The sequence below is a fragment of the Vombatus ursinus genome, unplaced genomic scaffold (assembly GCF_900497805.2).
Source record: "Vombatus ursinus unplaced genomic scaffold, bare-nosed wombat genome assembly UNPS02014791.1, whole genome shotgun sequence".
Taxonomy (NCBI): Eukaryota; Metazoa; Chordata; class Mammalia; order Diprotodontia; family Vombatidae; genus Vombatus; species Vombatus ursinus.
In genome coordinates, this window is record NW_020954569.1 from 27,745,613 (window position 1) to 27,759,271 (window position 13,659).

Here is a 13,659-nt window from a genome sequence, read left to right on the forward strand (position 1 = left end):
AGAAGAAGAAGAAGAAGAAGAAGAAGAAGAAGAAGAAGAAGAAGAAGAAGAAGAAGAAGAAGAAGAAGCAGAAGCAGAAGGAGAAGGAGAAGAAGGAGAAGGAGAAGGAGAAGGAGAAGAAGGAGAAGGAGAAGGAGAAGGCCTAGAACAAACTCCTGGGGAACATCTATGCTAAATAGCAGCTGATGAATATAGCAAAGGAAACTGAGGAGTTGGTTAAACAGTTGGGGAGAGCCAGAAGAGAACAACATTATTAAAGTCAAGGAAGGAGAGTATTTCCAACTGCCAACTAGATAAATCCATTTGGAAATGACTTAAAGTCAGCTCTTTTATTTCTCTCTCAAACTCATGACATCCACAACTGAATTAGCTCCTCACCTAAAAGTTCTCCTTTATTAAATTGGATTCCCTTCAAAATCCAAAGGCACCATTGTTCTAGTCATTTGTACTCAAAGCCCTGTAAAGTTCAACATTTCCAAAATCAAACTTAAAATCTCTTTCTCTCTTTTTCTCCTCCATCTACTAAATTGGACTTTATGAATTCCTTAGCATTTTGTCCATGCCCTTTTCTTTTCCCAACTTCCCTTTTGCTTTCAATGGCATCACTATTCTCCCAGTCACCTACACTCTCCACCTCAGTGTTATCCTTGACTCCTCACTTGTACGCATCCATTATATCTTCCAATCTGTTTCCAGATATTTCCATTTCTACCTTCACAACATTTCTCATCTATATCCTCTTCTCAACTCATCCAATTGCAGCTCTAATTTAGGCCCTTATCACATCTCACCTGAACTGTTGCAATAGCCTTCTAACTGTCTCTCTGTCTTGTCTCTCTCCATTTCAATCCATTCTCCATTTAGTTGCCAATGTGATTTTTTTCTAAAGTCTGTGAACATATTCCCCCCTTTTCCCCTTCCATCTATGAACTCCAGTAGCTCTCTATTTGCTCCAGAATCAAATATTGAATATGTTTGCATTTCATGCTCTTCAGAACTGGGATCCTTCCAGCTTTTCTGGTCTTCTCACATTTTATTTCTCTTCAGACACTTTTGTTTCTAGCAGCACTGGTCTGCTTGCAGTTCCTTGAACAGAACCCTTTATTTCTTTTCTCTGTATCTTTGCACTACCCCTCTCCCACCCCTGGAATATTCTGCTCTTTTACCTGTGCCTTTTATTTTTCTGGGCTTCTTTCAAGATTTGGCTCAAATTCTACTTACTCCGGGAATTCTCTTTGAGTTTCCCCAGGTGATAATTTCTCTCTTAAAGTGCCTTATATTTACTCCATATATATCTTGTCTGTACCTATTTATCTGCCCCATTGTAATATAAGCTCCTTGAGAGCAAGGCTGTGTTGGGTAAGACTGAAATGCAGGTGTTCTTGTCTCTGAGGTCAATTCTCTGTGTACATATTCTATTCTGTGACACAGAATAAAGTAAATATAGTCCAATTATTTGATTCAACCATAGGCTATTTTTGATTAATCTCAGTGTCTCTCTCTCTCTCTCTGTGTCTGTGTGTCTGTCTGTCTCTGTCTATCTTTGTGACAGAGACTTAGAAAATAGTCTGTCTTTTTCTCTTTGTTCTCTCTTCCCCCAACTCTCTCTACCTTTCTTATAAAATATGATTCAGGATGGCAGACATGACATTTCTTTACAAGACCTTCACAGAAGCAATTCACAAGGAAAAGTGCCTTCCTGCATTATGCAATAGTCTAGTTGGGAGTCTGGGCTTTTTGGTTCCAAAGTTCACTCCAATAGAGCTTTTCTAACTCTAAGTAATTACCTTCTCCCAGCTGTTACCTTGTTCTGTACCAGTGTCCAGTGGCCCGTTAGGTAATAGGGCATGGCATCAAGCACAAAATGATCCCAGTGAACTGTATTAAGGATTATTTGCTCTAATCTAATTTAAAGAATTTTGGTAAAAATTGTAATTGGCATGGTTGATTAGTAGTCATTTTGTACTTAAAATTGAAATCATGACTTCTCTGAAATACATTATCAGCTTGTGACTGTTTCATTAATGTGAAATTTCCAAAGCTTTTCATGTTCATGATCAGGTTTTCTTTTATTTTAGAATCAGTTACAGGAATTCATGGATATCACATTTGAAAACATTCAAAACACAGAGCGAGGACTAATGATGTTGAAGAAATTTGAAAGGTAAAAAGAAATTTGAAATGATTTTCTCAAGTATAGTCTTTAGGATCATGATAATATTAATATTAAAGAAGTTAACATAATTTCTCGTTTCCTTTTCTAATTAGAAAGAAAAAAAACTGTGACAAATTTGTTTCTTCCTGTTCCTCCCCACCTCAACCCTGACTTCTCCAACCTCCTAGATAACCTACTTTTTAACCCATTTGCGAAAAGCTAAGTTAGCCTGGATAAAATCAGAGATCTTTAGATTTGGGAGGAACCATAGAAATTATTTCAAACTCTTCATTTTACAGATGAAGAAGATGGCTTTCAGAGAAGATAAATGACTTGCCAAAGATTAACCAATAAGTTTAGTGTGAAGCCAGCACTGGTATCATGGTTTTTGACCAATACTCAGTCTAAAAAAATTTCTGAGCAGGCAAGCATGCTGCATAAGCAGCAAAGTATAGAGACCAATAAAAGCATGTATGAAACATAGTTTTACTATTTTAATAAGATAAAAAATAGCAAAATTAAGTTAACATATAATGATTTGCATAATAGGTATTATGTATGGTAAATGATAAATAACTCATATAAATAACTATAGTTAATAGTAAAAATATTTTACCTTAGTTTTTAATATTTTTATTTTCACTTTTTAAGCTTTGTAATATCCATACTCAGGGGATAATGTCAGCAGTTTTCCCTTCTTAGCACACTGCTAAAATGCAAAAACCACTAGACACGCAGTTAGATGATCTGAATACAAGTCCTCACATGGTTACTTCCTAGCTTGGTGACTCAAGTTGTGTGAGCTAGTTTCCTCGTGTACAAAATGGGGATAATTATACTTGAACTACCTTCCTTACTGAACTGTTGTGAGGAAGGTATTTTTTTTAATTTAGAAAGTGCTATGTGAATGTGAGTTATTGTTATTACTATTATTTTCACACACACATGCACACATTTTAATGAATTGAACTAGGTGACCTCTGAGGTCCCTTTTAAATATCAGATTTGTGATTTTAGATTCTGGATCTTACTTTCCAACAGATAAATTTGTCTTTTTCCTGGCCCCCTTTTTCCTGGATCAAGATTAAGATTTTCAATGTTTCACCCACATGCCCTTTTGAAGAATGCAGCCCCTGTCTTCAATGCAGAACTCAGATAATTCTACAGTTTCCCAGAACTGTCCTCTGCTAGGGCAATCTCTAGTCTGAGGCCCTGGAACCTTTCTCTCTATAAGTCAGGATGTCCATATCCAAATTCTAACTACCACCACTTACAGCATCCCATCCCTTTCCTTTACTGTATCTGAGCCCTCTTTACAAAAGATATTTACTTATAAGAGACATCAAGAATAGGGCTACAGGTGATTAAAAGTACTTGTAAAATATATACTACCCATAGAAGTCTATGTAGCTTCTAGCTTACTAGTCTATCCATTCATCTAAATAACAATCTCTCCTCCATTGTTGCAATCAGCCTTTAAATTATATAGTTTAAGAACTAGGATATCTCTTCTGTGGCATTTCCCTGTACTATTTATTTAAAGTTTTGAAGTTTCCATCACCTCAGGTCACTGCTAAAAGTTGAAAGGTAGTATTGATAACATTGGCTTAGTAGTTTGTCACCTGACCTGTGATAGAGTCTTTTGAGCTTGTATTGGTCTGATCAGCCGCAGTCAGACACACTTACCTTGACCCCAACTTAGTGATGTCATTTTGGTCCTCTTTGAGCACAAAAGACAATAATCAACCAGCCAACCAGCAGTTTGTTAGCTTAAGATGTGTAACTGGACGCAGAGGTATTATTATGAGAATAACATTTAAATCACAATTATACTGGCTGTATTATTAAATCAATGAGAAATAACATTTCTCAATAGCAAAGTTACAAATTGTAAGAAAACTTCTAATTAATTATTATTATGTATTTCTGTAGTCAGTGTGGTCTCTTTGGTTTGAGTTTTCTGACATGATTTCTGATTTAGGGACATGCCCAGAGCTTTCACTCAGATGTGCAGTCTCTGTTTTTTTCAGTAGTCCTTGCTAACCCATCTTTTCTTCCAGAGAAAAGCCTTTGTTAGCCTACCTAACTTACAAATGGATTTTTTGTGACTATATTTGGTCCAGTCAGTGCATGGGTACCCTCTCTCTTACTGTCCCTCCCTTGGCAGAATTTGACAGATTATCTTCCACAAATAGTAAATTGGAAGTACTTGTAATAGCTTCATTTTTTTTGGTTTCATATCCAATCTTGTCACTTAAATGAAATATAAATTAAAGATTATTATTAAAATGTAGATAATCTGAGTTTTATCATTATTTAAATTACTTGAATTTCAGATTTGGTATAGATAATGAATGGAATATCAGTGATCCATCACAATAAGCTGTTTTTCTGTTGATTATTCATATTACAGTGAGTTGGTCAAGCTAAAGGGGCCCTTTGCTTCAGCTATATGACCACTTTTCTCTCTCAGTGATCTGTTTTTGGAAACTTTGGGAAAGATGCATTTTCTTTCAAATCTTTCTCCCATCTATGGAACTAGGTTACTCCTTTTCCATAAATATCATCAAGAAAACCTTGCAGATATTGATTTTTTTCTTTAAGTCAACAAGCATTTATTAAACTACTACATACTAGCACTGTTCTAAGCTCTGGACATATGATGAAAGGCAAAAACAATTCCTACTTTCAAGGAGCTCACAGTTCAATGGGGAGACAACATGCAAACAATGATGATCAAACCAGATATAGGCAGGATAAATTAGAGATTATTCCCTTCTTTTTTACCTTACCCTTCACCAAGTGTTAGAAGTTCATGTAGTAAACCAAATGTTAAGATTAGAGGATTGAATGCAGGTTTTTCTTTTAAAGATAAACTGACTTTTGCATTTGATCTTTTTAAAGATATACTGACATCAAAGGAGGAAAGTTTTACTGGTGATGAATACTGTATTTGGGACACAAATGTTCAGTTATTTATTTTTCCATTTAATTAAATATTTAAATTAAATATTTAATCAATTTTATAATAGTGAAAATGAGATACAACACATGGATAGTCCAAGTGGGTATACTGGCATCTAGGACATATTAAAAGAGAGGAAGTTCTACTGGGTGTTGGTTAGCTTTTCTTTGGAGGATTCATGGAAAGACAGATCATTAATGAATGACTGAATGAATGAATATATGAATGAATAAAGTGTTTATTAAGAGCTTACTAAGTGCAAATACAAATGAAAAAGCAAAACCATTCCTGCTCTGAGTAGCTTATATTCTAATGAAGCAAGACAACATGTATGGAAAGTTTTAGCTCCAAAATGAGAATTTCACAGGATGAAAAGGCATCGAGGGCTGTATCTGAATTGGTTTAGGAAATGTCCATACTGATGAAGTGAGAGAGGCATCAAACTATCAAATTATGACAAAACCCAAACCTATGTATCCAAACATAGTTTGTTTACAATTTAACTGACTTTAAAACTCTGATTGTTATGCTTGATGTACATATTGAGAAAATTCAGCATGTGCTCAGGGCACTGTCTCTTTCTTTCCAAAAATATGCAGCATTCTGTGACTTTGGAGCCCTTTATGAATATCTCTGAAGTATTTCCAAACATTTACAAGTTTAGGAAAAAACAAAAACAACACTGCATTACCAGGATGATACAGTTCTGCCTATATTTCATGACTTTTGAATTATTTCAAATAGCATTGTGCAACTAATTCATTCTTCTTACACATAGAACAGCCATATGAATCAAGTGATTTCAAAATCTTAAGGCTTTCATTTATTCTAAAATATCCTTTTTATTATTAGGTTGAATATACCTAACCTTGGCATTGATGAAAAATATCAGATGGTTCTTGAAAACTATGGAGCTGACATTGAGATGATCTCCAAACTGTACACTAAACAGAAAAGTGACCCTCCATTGGCTCGGGACCAGCCCCCTGTTGCTGGGAAGATCCTGTGGGCCAGGCACCTCTTTCACAAGCTTCAGCAACCAATGCAAATTTTCCAGCAGCATTCAAATGTGCTTAAAACAGCAAAAGCTAAGCACATAGTCCGGAAATATAACAAGATGGCAAAAATTCTCTTGGAATTTGAGATTCTCTATCACAGGGCATGGCTTCAACAAGTAAGACTGAATTTATTTTCTGCCCAGGTGCTCAAACAATGAGACACAGAGAAGCATGGGATATGCATGCATATGAACTTTTGTCTATATTTTGGGGAGGAGTTATATTGAAATTTGATTTTTATTATTGTTGTATATGAAACAGTAAGCACGGTGGATAGGCTGCAGGGCCTGGAGACAGGAATACTCCATTTCCTGAGTTCAAATCCAACCTCAGACACTTACTAGCTGTATAATCTTGGGAAAGTCACTTTACTTATTTGCCTCAGTTTTTTCAGTTATAGTTGCCTGTAAAATGAGCTAGAGAAGGAAATGGTAAGCCATTCCAGTATCTTTGCCAAGAAAACCTCAAATGATGTCACAAAGAGTCAGATATAACTGAAATGACTGAACAACAAAAAAGCCTTCAGGCAAACAAAGACAACAATGAAACAACCCCTGTCTTAAGGAACTTATGGGGTAAATAAATTGTGTAAATGTAAGCAAATGCAAGGTATTTTTTTTTGCATAAAGATGATAATTAAACCCATGGGAGCTTGTGAAGTCACCAAGTGAGAGGCTAGAGAGAGAGAAAAGAAGGGGGCACAAGGCATAGCATTTGGGTATAGTTATAGGGGGAGGGCAAATCAGAAGAGGTTTCTTTAAGTAATTGTCACTTGAGCTGATCTTTGAAAGCACATAGGGATTCCAGGGACACATATGAAGAAAAAAAGCATTTGAAGTATGGGGGACAGCCTTTTTTGCAAAGGCATAGAGTTTGGAGACTGTATATTGAATAGTAAGAGAAATATCTGATAGGCCAGTTTGTCTGGAACATAGAGTGAATGAAGGGAAGTAATATGTAATAAACTAGGAAAGATTGCCTTGAGCCAGATTTGCCCTTTTCCTATCCATTCTTAGGGAGAGGGATGTAGATGGCAATTCAACAAAGGAAACTAAGAAGGGATGGTGAGATAGGTAGGAGTAGAACCAAGAAAGTATCAAGGTTGAGAGGATAGTTGATAGTATTTTATATTGAGGAGAGGTCATGAAGCTCTTTGAGATAAGGATAACCTCTTCGCCCAGAACAATACTTAGTATTTAATAAGCATTTAACAAATGCTGATTTATTGCTTGATTGGTGGTAGCAGAACTGTAGAAGGGGGGTATAATGTACTAAGAGAGTGGTGTTTTTATCTCCTTAAAGCATGAACTTTGGCATTCTAAGAATAAGATCTGTTTTCATTGTGTGGTGAACAAACATATTCCTGGAGTGACTGAATCATATTAACCTTGATATTTTTGCTATAAATTAAACCAGAAGACAAAAGGAAGTTGTAGCTAAATGGAAATATGTCTCACAAGCTCTTTGAGGAGCAAATTAAGGAGTTAGTGAAGTTGATTTTATCATATGTCCAAGGGCAACAAGAAACATCATTTCATAGGATATTAGGTCATCTCATATTGAGTACAGGTAATAAGCATTTAAAAAAAATAAGTGTGAAATAATTTCATCTTATGGATGACTACTTATCACAAAGGAAGAGGAAGTAAAGAAAATCTACAAAAACCTCAATAAACCAGTTAACATTAAGTCAACATACACTCTAATAGTTGATGATGCCTATGACTTTAATGCAAAGGTGGGTATAGTTTAGTACAGTAAAAATATGTTTTAGAGCCCAAAATATTGTGTGTACTAGAATGGGTAAAATCATTATTAAGTATTATTAAGTACTACCAAACTGAACTATAATAGGACAGTTTACTCTCAATTTCCCATCCCTGGAGTAGAATTCCTGGAGGATGGAGAATTGAGCATTATACATTACATCCTAGGCTCTAATGTGGGGAGCAGTATTTTTGCATATTCTTGATAACTCAAAAGGAAAGAAAGCTAAAATATGTTACTTTAACATTTGAATGGAAATCAGCTCTTGTTGCTGTTTAGGTTATGCATGGAAAATTGACCTGTGCAAGTGTCAGTTCACACACATATGTGAAAAGACCAAATTGTAGATCTGTTGAATACCAATACAAAAGAATTCTTTCGGGAAATGGGTAAGCACACTTTCTGCACATTGCTGTGCTAATTATTATTATTTTTTCTCTCTCCCACAGACTGAATTAACTAAAATTGGACTTGGGGCTTCCTTATTGGTGAGAGCTCCAGAAACAGGGGAATTGTTTGTGAATTTTGATTTTGAGATATTAACATTATTTCGAGAAACAGAGTGCATGTCACAGATGGGTCTTGAAATCCCACCGTTTGCAAGGGCTTTTTACCAGAAACGGGAAATTTACAAGAAGCATTTTAATCAAATGAAGGTATGGTGATTTTAGAGCTAGAAAAATAGCAGATAATCTCTTTTAATTTTCTCTTTTCTTCTTGAATGCTTTTCTACACATTTTTAAAATCATAGTTTCAGTGACTAAGAAATGATAATTACAGTACCTTCTGGAATGATACTCTGCAATTTTCAAGGCTCTTCACATATATAATCTCATTTGATCCTCATAAAAATCCTGGGAAGTAGGCAGGGCAAACAATATTATACTTACCTTACATTTGGAGAAACTGAGGCTAAGAGAGGTTAAATAATATGGTTAAAAAATGGCAGAGCTAGGACTGAAATGCAGATCTTCAAACACCTAGTTGTTTCAGTGTTTTTTTCTGGTATGACAAACATGAAGTAGAATTTGGACCAGTATCTAGGTCTGGAGATTGTTTCAAACTTTCCTTAATTTCTTCCAGATTTTGCCAAATTTCTCTCCCCCCACTCCATTTAATTTCTCACATAACTTTATTAGTATAATACTCCTCCCACCTCCCCACCAAATTACCTCCATCACATCTACATCTCTTTTATTTGGCTCAAGTCCTTCTCTCTTCTCCTGTTCCTTCTCTCATAGCTTTATCCTATAGAAGCTGGAAGATAAAAATGCTTCCATTTTATGGGTGAGTTCATCTCATTTATATTCACAGTTATGAATACTAACTGTCCATTTCACTTCATCCTATTTTCTTCTGTTTATACTTCTCTCTTTCTTTTTATTCTGTCCCTCCTCAAAAGTCTGTATTGCTTCTGACTTCTGCCTCCCATAATCTGCCTTTTCTTTTATTATCTCCACACATCTCTTATCCCCTTCCCTTCCTATTTCCCTATTGGGTAAGATAGATTTCTATAACCCAACTTAATGTGTATATATATGCTTCCCTCTTTGAACCAATTCTGATGAGAATGGAGTTCAAGCATTACCTGCCCCTGCCATTTCCCTTCCACTATATAAGTTCTTCCTTGCACATCTCTTTTATGTGAGAAAAGATTCCCCATTCTACCTCTCCTCTCCCTTTACACTTCTCCTGGTGCATCCCTCTTCCTCATTCCTTCATTTTTTGAGAGATTATCTCAACTTAGTTGACTCACACCCACATCCAATGTCTATGTAGACCTCTTCTAACTGACCTAATAATGATAAAGTTCTTAGGAGTTACATGTATCATCTTCCTATATGGGGATATAAACAGTTTAGTTTTATTGAGTCTCTTATGATTATTCTTTCTTGTGTCTGCTGTTTGAATGTCAGATTTTCTATTTAGCTTTGGTCTTTTCTTGAGTCTTCTGTTGGAATGTCAGCTTTTCTATTTAACTTTGGTCTTTTCATCAGGAATGCTTAAAATTTCTCTATTTCATTAGCTATCAATATTTTTTTACCCTGAAAGATTATATTTACTTTTGCTGGGTAGGATATTCTTGGGTGTAATCCTAGTTCCTTTGCCTTCCAGAATATCATATTTTCAGTCCTCTACTCCTTTAACCTGGAAGCTGCTAAATCTTATGTGATCCTGATTGTGACCCCATGATATTTGATTTGTTTCTTTCTGGCTGCTTAAATTATTTTCTCCTTGACCTGGGACCTTAGGAATTTGGCTATAATATTCCTGGGAGTTTTCATTTTGGGATCTCTTTTAGGAGGTGATTGGTAGATTCTTTTAATTTCTATTTTACCCTCTTGATCTAAGATGTTGGGGAAGTTTTCCTTAATAATCTCTTTAAATATGATGTCTAGGCTCTTTTTTTGATCATAGTTTTCAGGTGGTCTAATAATTCATAAATTATCTCTTCTGGATCTATTTTCCATGTCAGTTGTTTTTCCGATAAGATATTTCACAGTTTCTTTTATTTTTTTTCTCCTTTTCACTTTGTTTTGTTGTTTCTTGATGTCTCACAGAGTCATTAGCTTCCATTTGCCAAATTCTAATTTTTAAGGAATTATTTTCTTCAGTGAGATTTTGTACGTCTTTTTTCCACTTGGTCAATTCTGCTTTTTAAGGAGCTTTTATCTTCAGGAAGTTTTGTACCTCAGCCAGTTCTGTTTTTTAAAGTGTTATTTTCTTCAGTATTGTTTTGCACTTCTTTTACCAGGATGTTAATTCTCTTTTCATATATTTCTTGCAACACTCTCATTTTTCTCCCCCACCCCTAATTTTTCCTCTACCACTCATCTCTTTCTTGAACTCTTCAAGAAGTTTTGCTGACTTTGGGTCCAATTAGCAATTTTCTTTGAGGCTCTGCTTGCAGCTATTTTCACAATGTTATCATCTTCTAAGTTTATTTCATGGTTTTCTCTGCCAAGATAGTAGCTTTTTTATGGTCAAATTATTATTATTATTTTTGTTGCTCATTTTTCCAGCCTACTTCTTGAGTTTGAACTTTATGTTACAGTTGGGATCTGCTCACCTGGGAATAGGGAGACACTGTTCCAAAATTTGTGCTTTTTGTGCTGATGTTTTCAGAGCCAATTCTGGGGATTTACAAGTTTTTGGTGTTTTCAAGGTGGTGTGGTCTGGAGGGAGGTTTTGTCACTGCTCTTCTGGTCTGTGCTGTGGTGTTTACCCAGGAAGAGCCCCTGTTCCTCTGTAGTAGCAAGTGCTAGGGTCCTCTTGGCTCTGGAACTGTAAGCAGGTTCCTTGCTCTTTTGTGGCCACAAACATTAGTGCTCCTCACTGCCCTGGAACTTGGACCCAAAGCTATTTTTTGAGTTGCTAATCAGCTTTAGCTGTCCTCGGTTACAGCAATGGGTCACCTTTAATTTCTTTCCAACTAGTTGCATGACCCCCTTACTGGCTCTGGGCTAAGAGCTCATGTCGCTGATGTTGTTGACACCTCCACTGGTGACTGCTTCCAAGGTGCTCTGTTTGTAGTACTGCAGTGTGTAGTCTGGGATGGCTTCCATGCCAGTGTCACAGACTTCTCCTGCCAATCTCCTAAGTTGTCTATGGTAGAAAAAATCTCACTCTGTCCTTTTGTTGGCTCTGCCTCTCCAAAATTTGATTTGAGGGGTTATTTTAATATTTTTGGAGGGGAATGTTGGAATTCATCTGGTTCAGTTGCTGTCTGTACAACTAACTCTCCCTTATCTTGGCTATGTCTTCTAGGACTCGTCCTCCTTGACCTCTGTTGCTTTGGGCATTGTTGACCATTCCTTTTTCTAGATATTCTCTCCTTCTTTAGGTTTTGTGATATTGCTTTGTCTCACTTCTCTTCTTAACAGTCTGAAAATGCTTCCAAGTCTCTTTTGAAGGATCTTCATCTGTGTCCTACCCACAACCGTGTGTGTGCATTTCAAAGATTCTCTCCTCATCTCTCTTCTCTGTTCACCATACATAATCCAAGATGGTTTCATCATATCCAATCTCTCCCTTTTCTTATCCATATTCCACACAGTTGCCAAATTTATACTCCTCAAGAATAGTTCTCACAACATTGCTTTTCTGCTTAAGAAACTTCTTTGGCTTTCTAATGGCTCCAGAAAAAAAACAAAAAATGAAACTATAAAATAAATGTCCTTAGTTTGACATATATAAAGTTTATAATCTGTCTCAAGACTATTTTTACAGGTTTATTATATATTATTCCCCTTCATTCATTCTATGTTCCAGAAAAACAGTCCTATTAGATATTGTCCTGTATTCAACATTCCATCTCCAAACTCTATACTTTTGCAAAAGCTATCCCTGATACCTAGAATGCTCTTTCCCTTCCCCTGTGTTCCTAGAATCCCTATGTGCCTTCAGATATTTGCTCAAGTGACATTTATTTATTTATTGTTTTGGCTAGGCAGTGGGGTTAAGTGACTTGCCCAGGGTCATACAGCTAGTAAGTGTCAAGTGTCTGAGGTCAGATTTAAACTCAGGGCTCCTGACTTCCAGGGCCAGTGCTCTATCCACTGTGCCATCCAGCTGCTCCCAAGTGACACTTATTTAAAGAGACTTCTCCTGATTTGCTCAGTTATGAGTGCTTCCCCCCCCCTCACTTCACCAAATAATTTTCTATTTATTTTGAATATGTTCCATATTTTCTTATTTGTGAACATATTGTATCTCAGTAGTTCAATGTGAGCTCTTTCAGGGCAGAGGTTGTTTCCTCTTCATCTTCATATTATTTCACCCAGCACAATGCTTGTTATTTGCTAGACACGTAACATATACCTGTTGATTTATCATTTGATTGATGGTATCAGAATGGTAGAAAAAGAAGTAATAGGTTATTAAGAATCATTTGGTTTATTTTAACTTCTTAAACATTAACTCAACTGTTGGTGTTCCATTTATAATGTCCTTTTCCACTGGGTAATGAAAAGATATACCATTGGAGTGATTGAATCATATTAGCCTCAATGTTTTCACTGTGAATGAAATCAAAAGATGAAAGGAAGTTGTAGTTAAATGACTTACAAATTTTTTGAAATGTAAATTAAGGAGTTGGTGAAGTTGGTTTTTATCATGTGTCAAATGGCAAGAAGGAACACAATTTTATAGGACATTAGCTCGTCTCACATTGCAGTACTAATAAGTATTTGGGAAAAAAAATCACTATATAATAATTGCATCTTATGGATGAATATTTGTCCTAGAAGATGAGAAGGCAGAGACATATGAAAAACACAATAAACCTGTACAAATTGTCAACATATACTCTAATTCTTCATGACTTTGATGCCTTTGACTTTAAAGTGGGTGTAGTTAAGGATAGTTAAAATCATGTTTGAAAATATTGGTCAGAATTAGGAAATGAGAGAGGCCAAAGGTGGCTGGTAGATAACAAAAGAAGCTACATACCTATATATCCTGAATATTTTCTTTGAGCACTGGACACAGTATGCACCAAGCAACACCATAAATATAAGATTATATTTTAACAGATAGGGTCATTACTGATATGAAAGAAATTCTTAAATCAGCTTTATGTGCAGTCAGAACATTGATTTGTTAGAGTGAAAGTAAAAATGATTACAAGAATAGTAGAATAAAAGTGAGATAAAGAGACAGAATGTGATTAAAACAACTCTTATCTTACCTATTTAAATGATCCCTGGACATTG

The 13,659-nt window shown here is 35.7% G+C and overlaps 1 protein-coding gene across 1 annotated transcript in view; it reads left to right on the plus strand.

Annotated features, from left to right (window-relative positions):
• The window catches only part of DNAH5 (dynein axonemal heavy chain 5), a 294,914-nt gene that overhangs the window by 42,949 nt on the left and 238,306 nt on the right, over window positions 1-13,659 (plus strand). Inside the window, exons 12-14 of the mRNA XM_027869069.1 lie at window positions 2,079-2,164; window positions 5,973-6,294; window positions 8,395-8,601. Of these exons, the coding sequence (XP_027724870.1) occupies window positions 2,079-2,164; window positions 5,973-6,294; window positions 8,395-8,601 (615 nt within the window). The remainder of the gene's footprint in view (window positions 1-2,078; window positions 2,165-5,972; window positions 6,295-8,394; window positions 8,602-13,659) is intronic.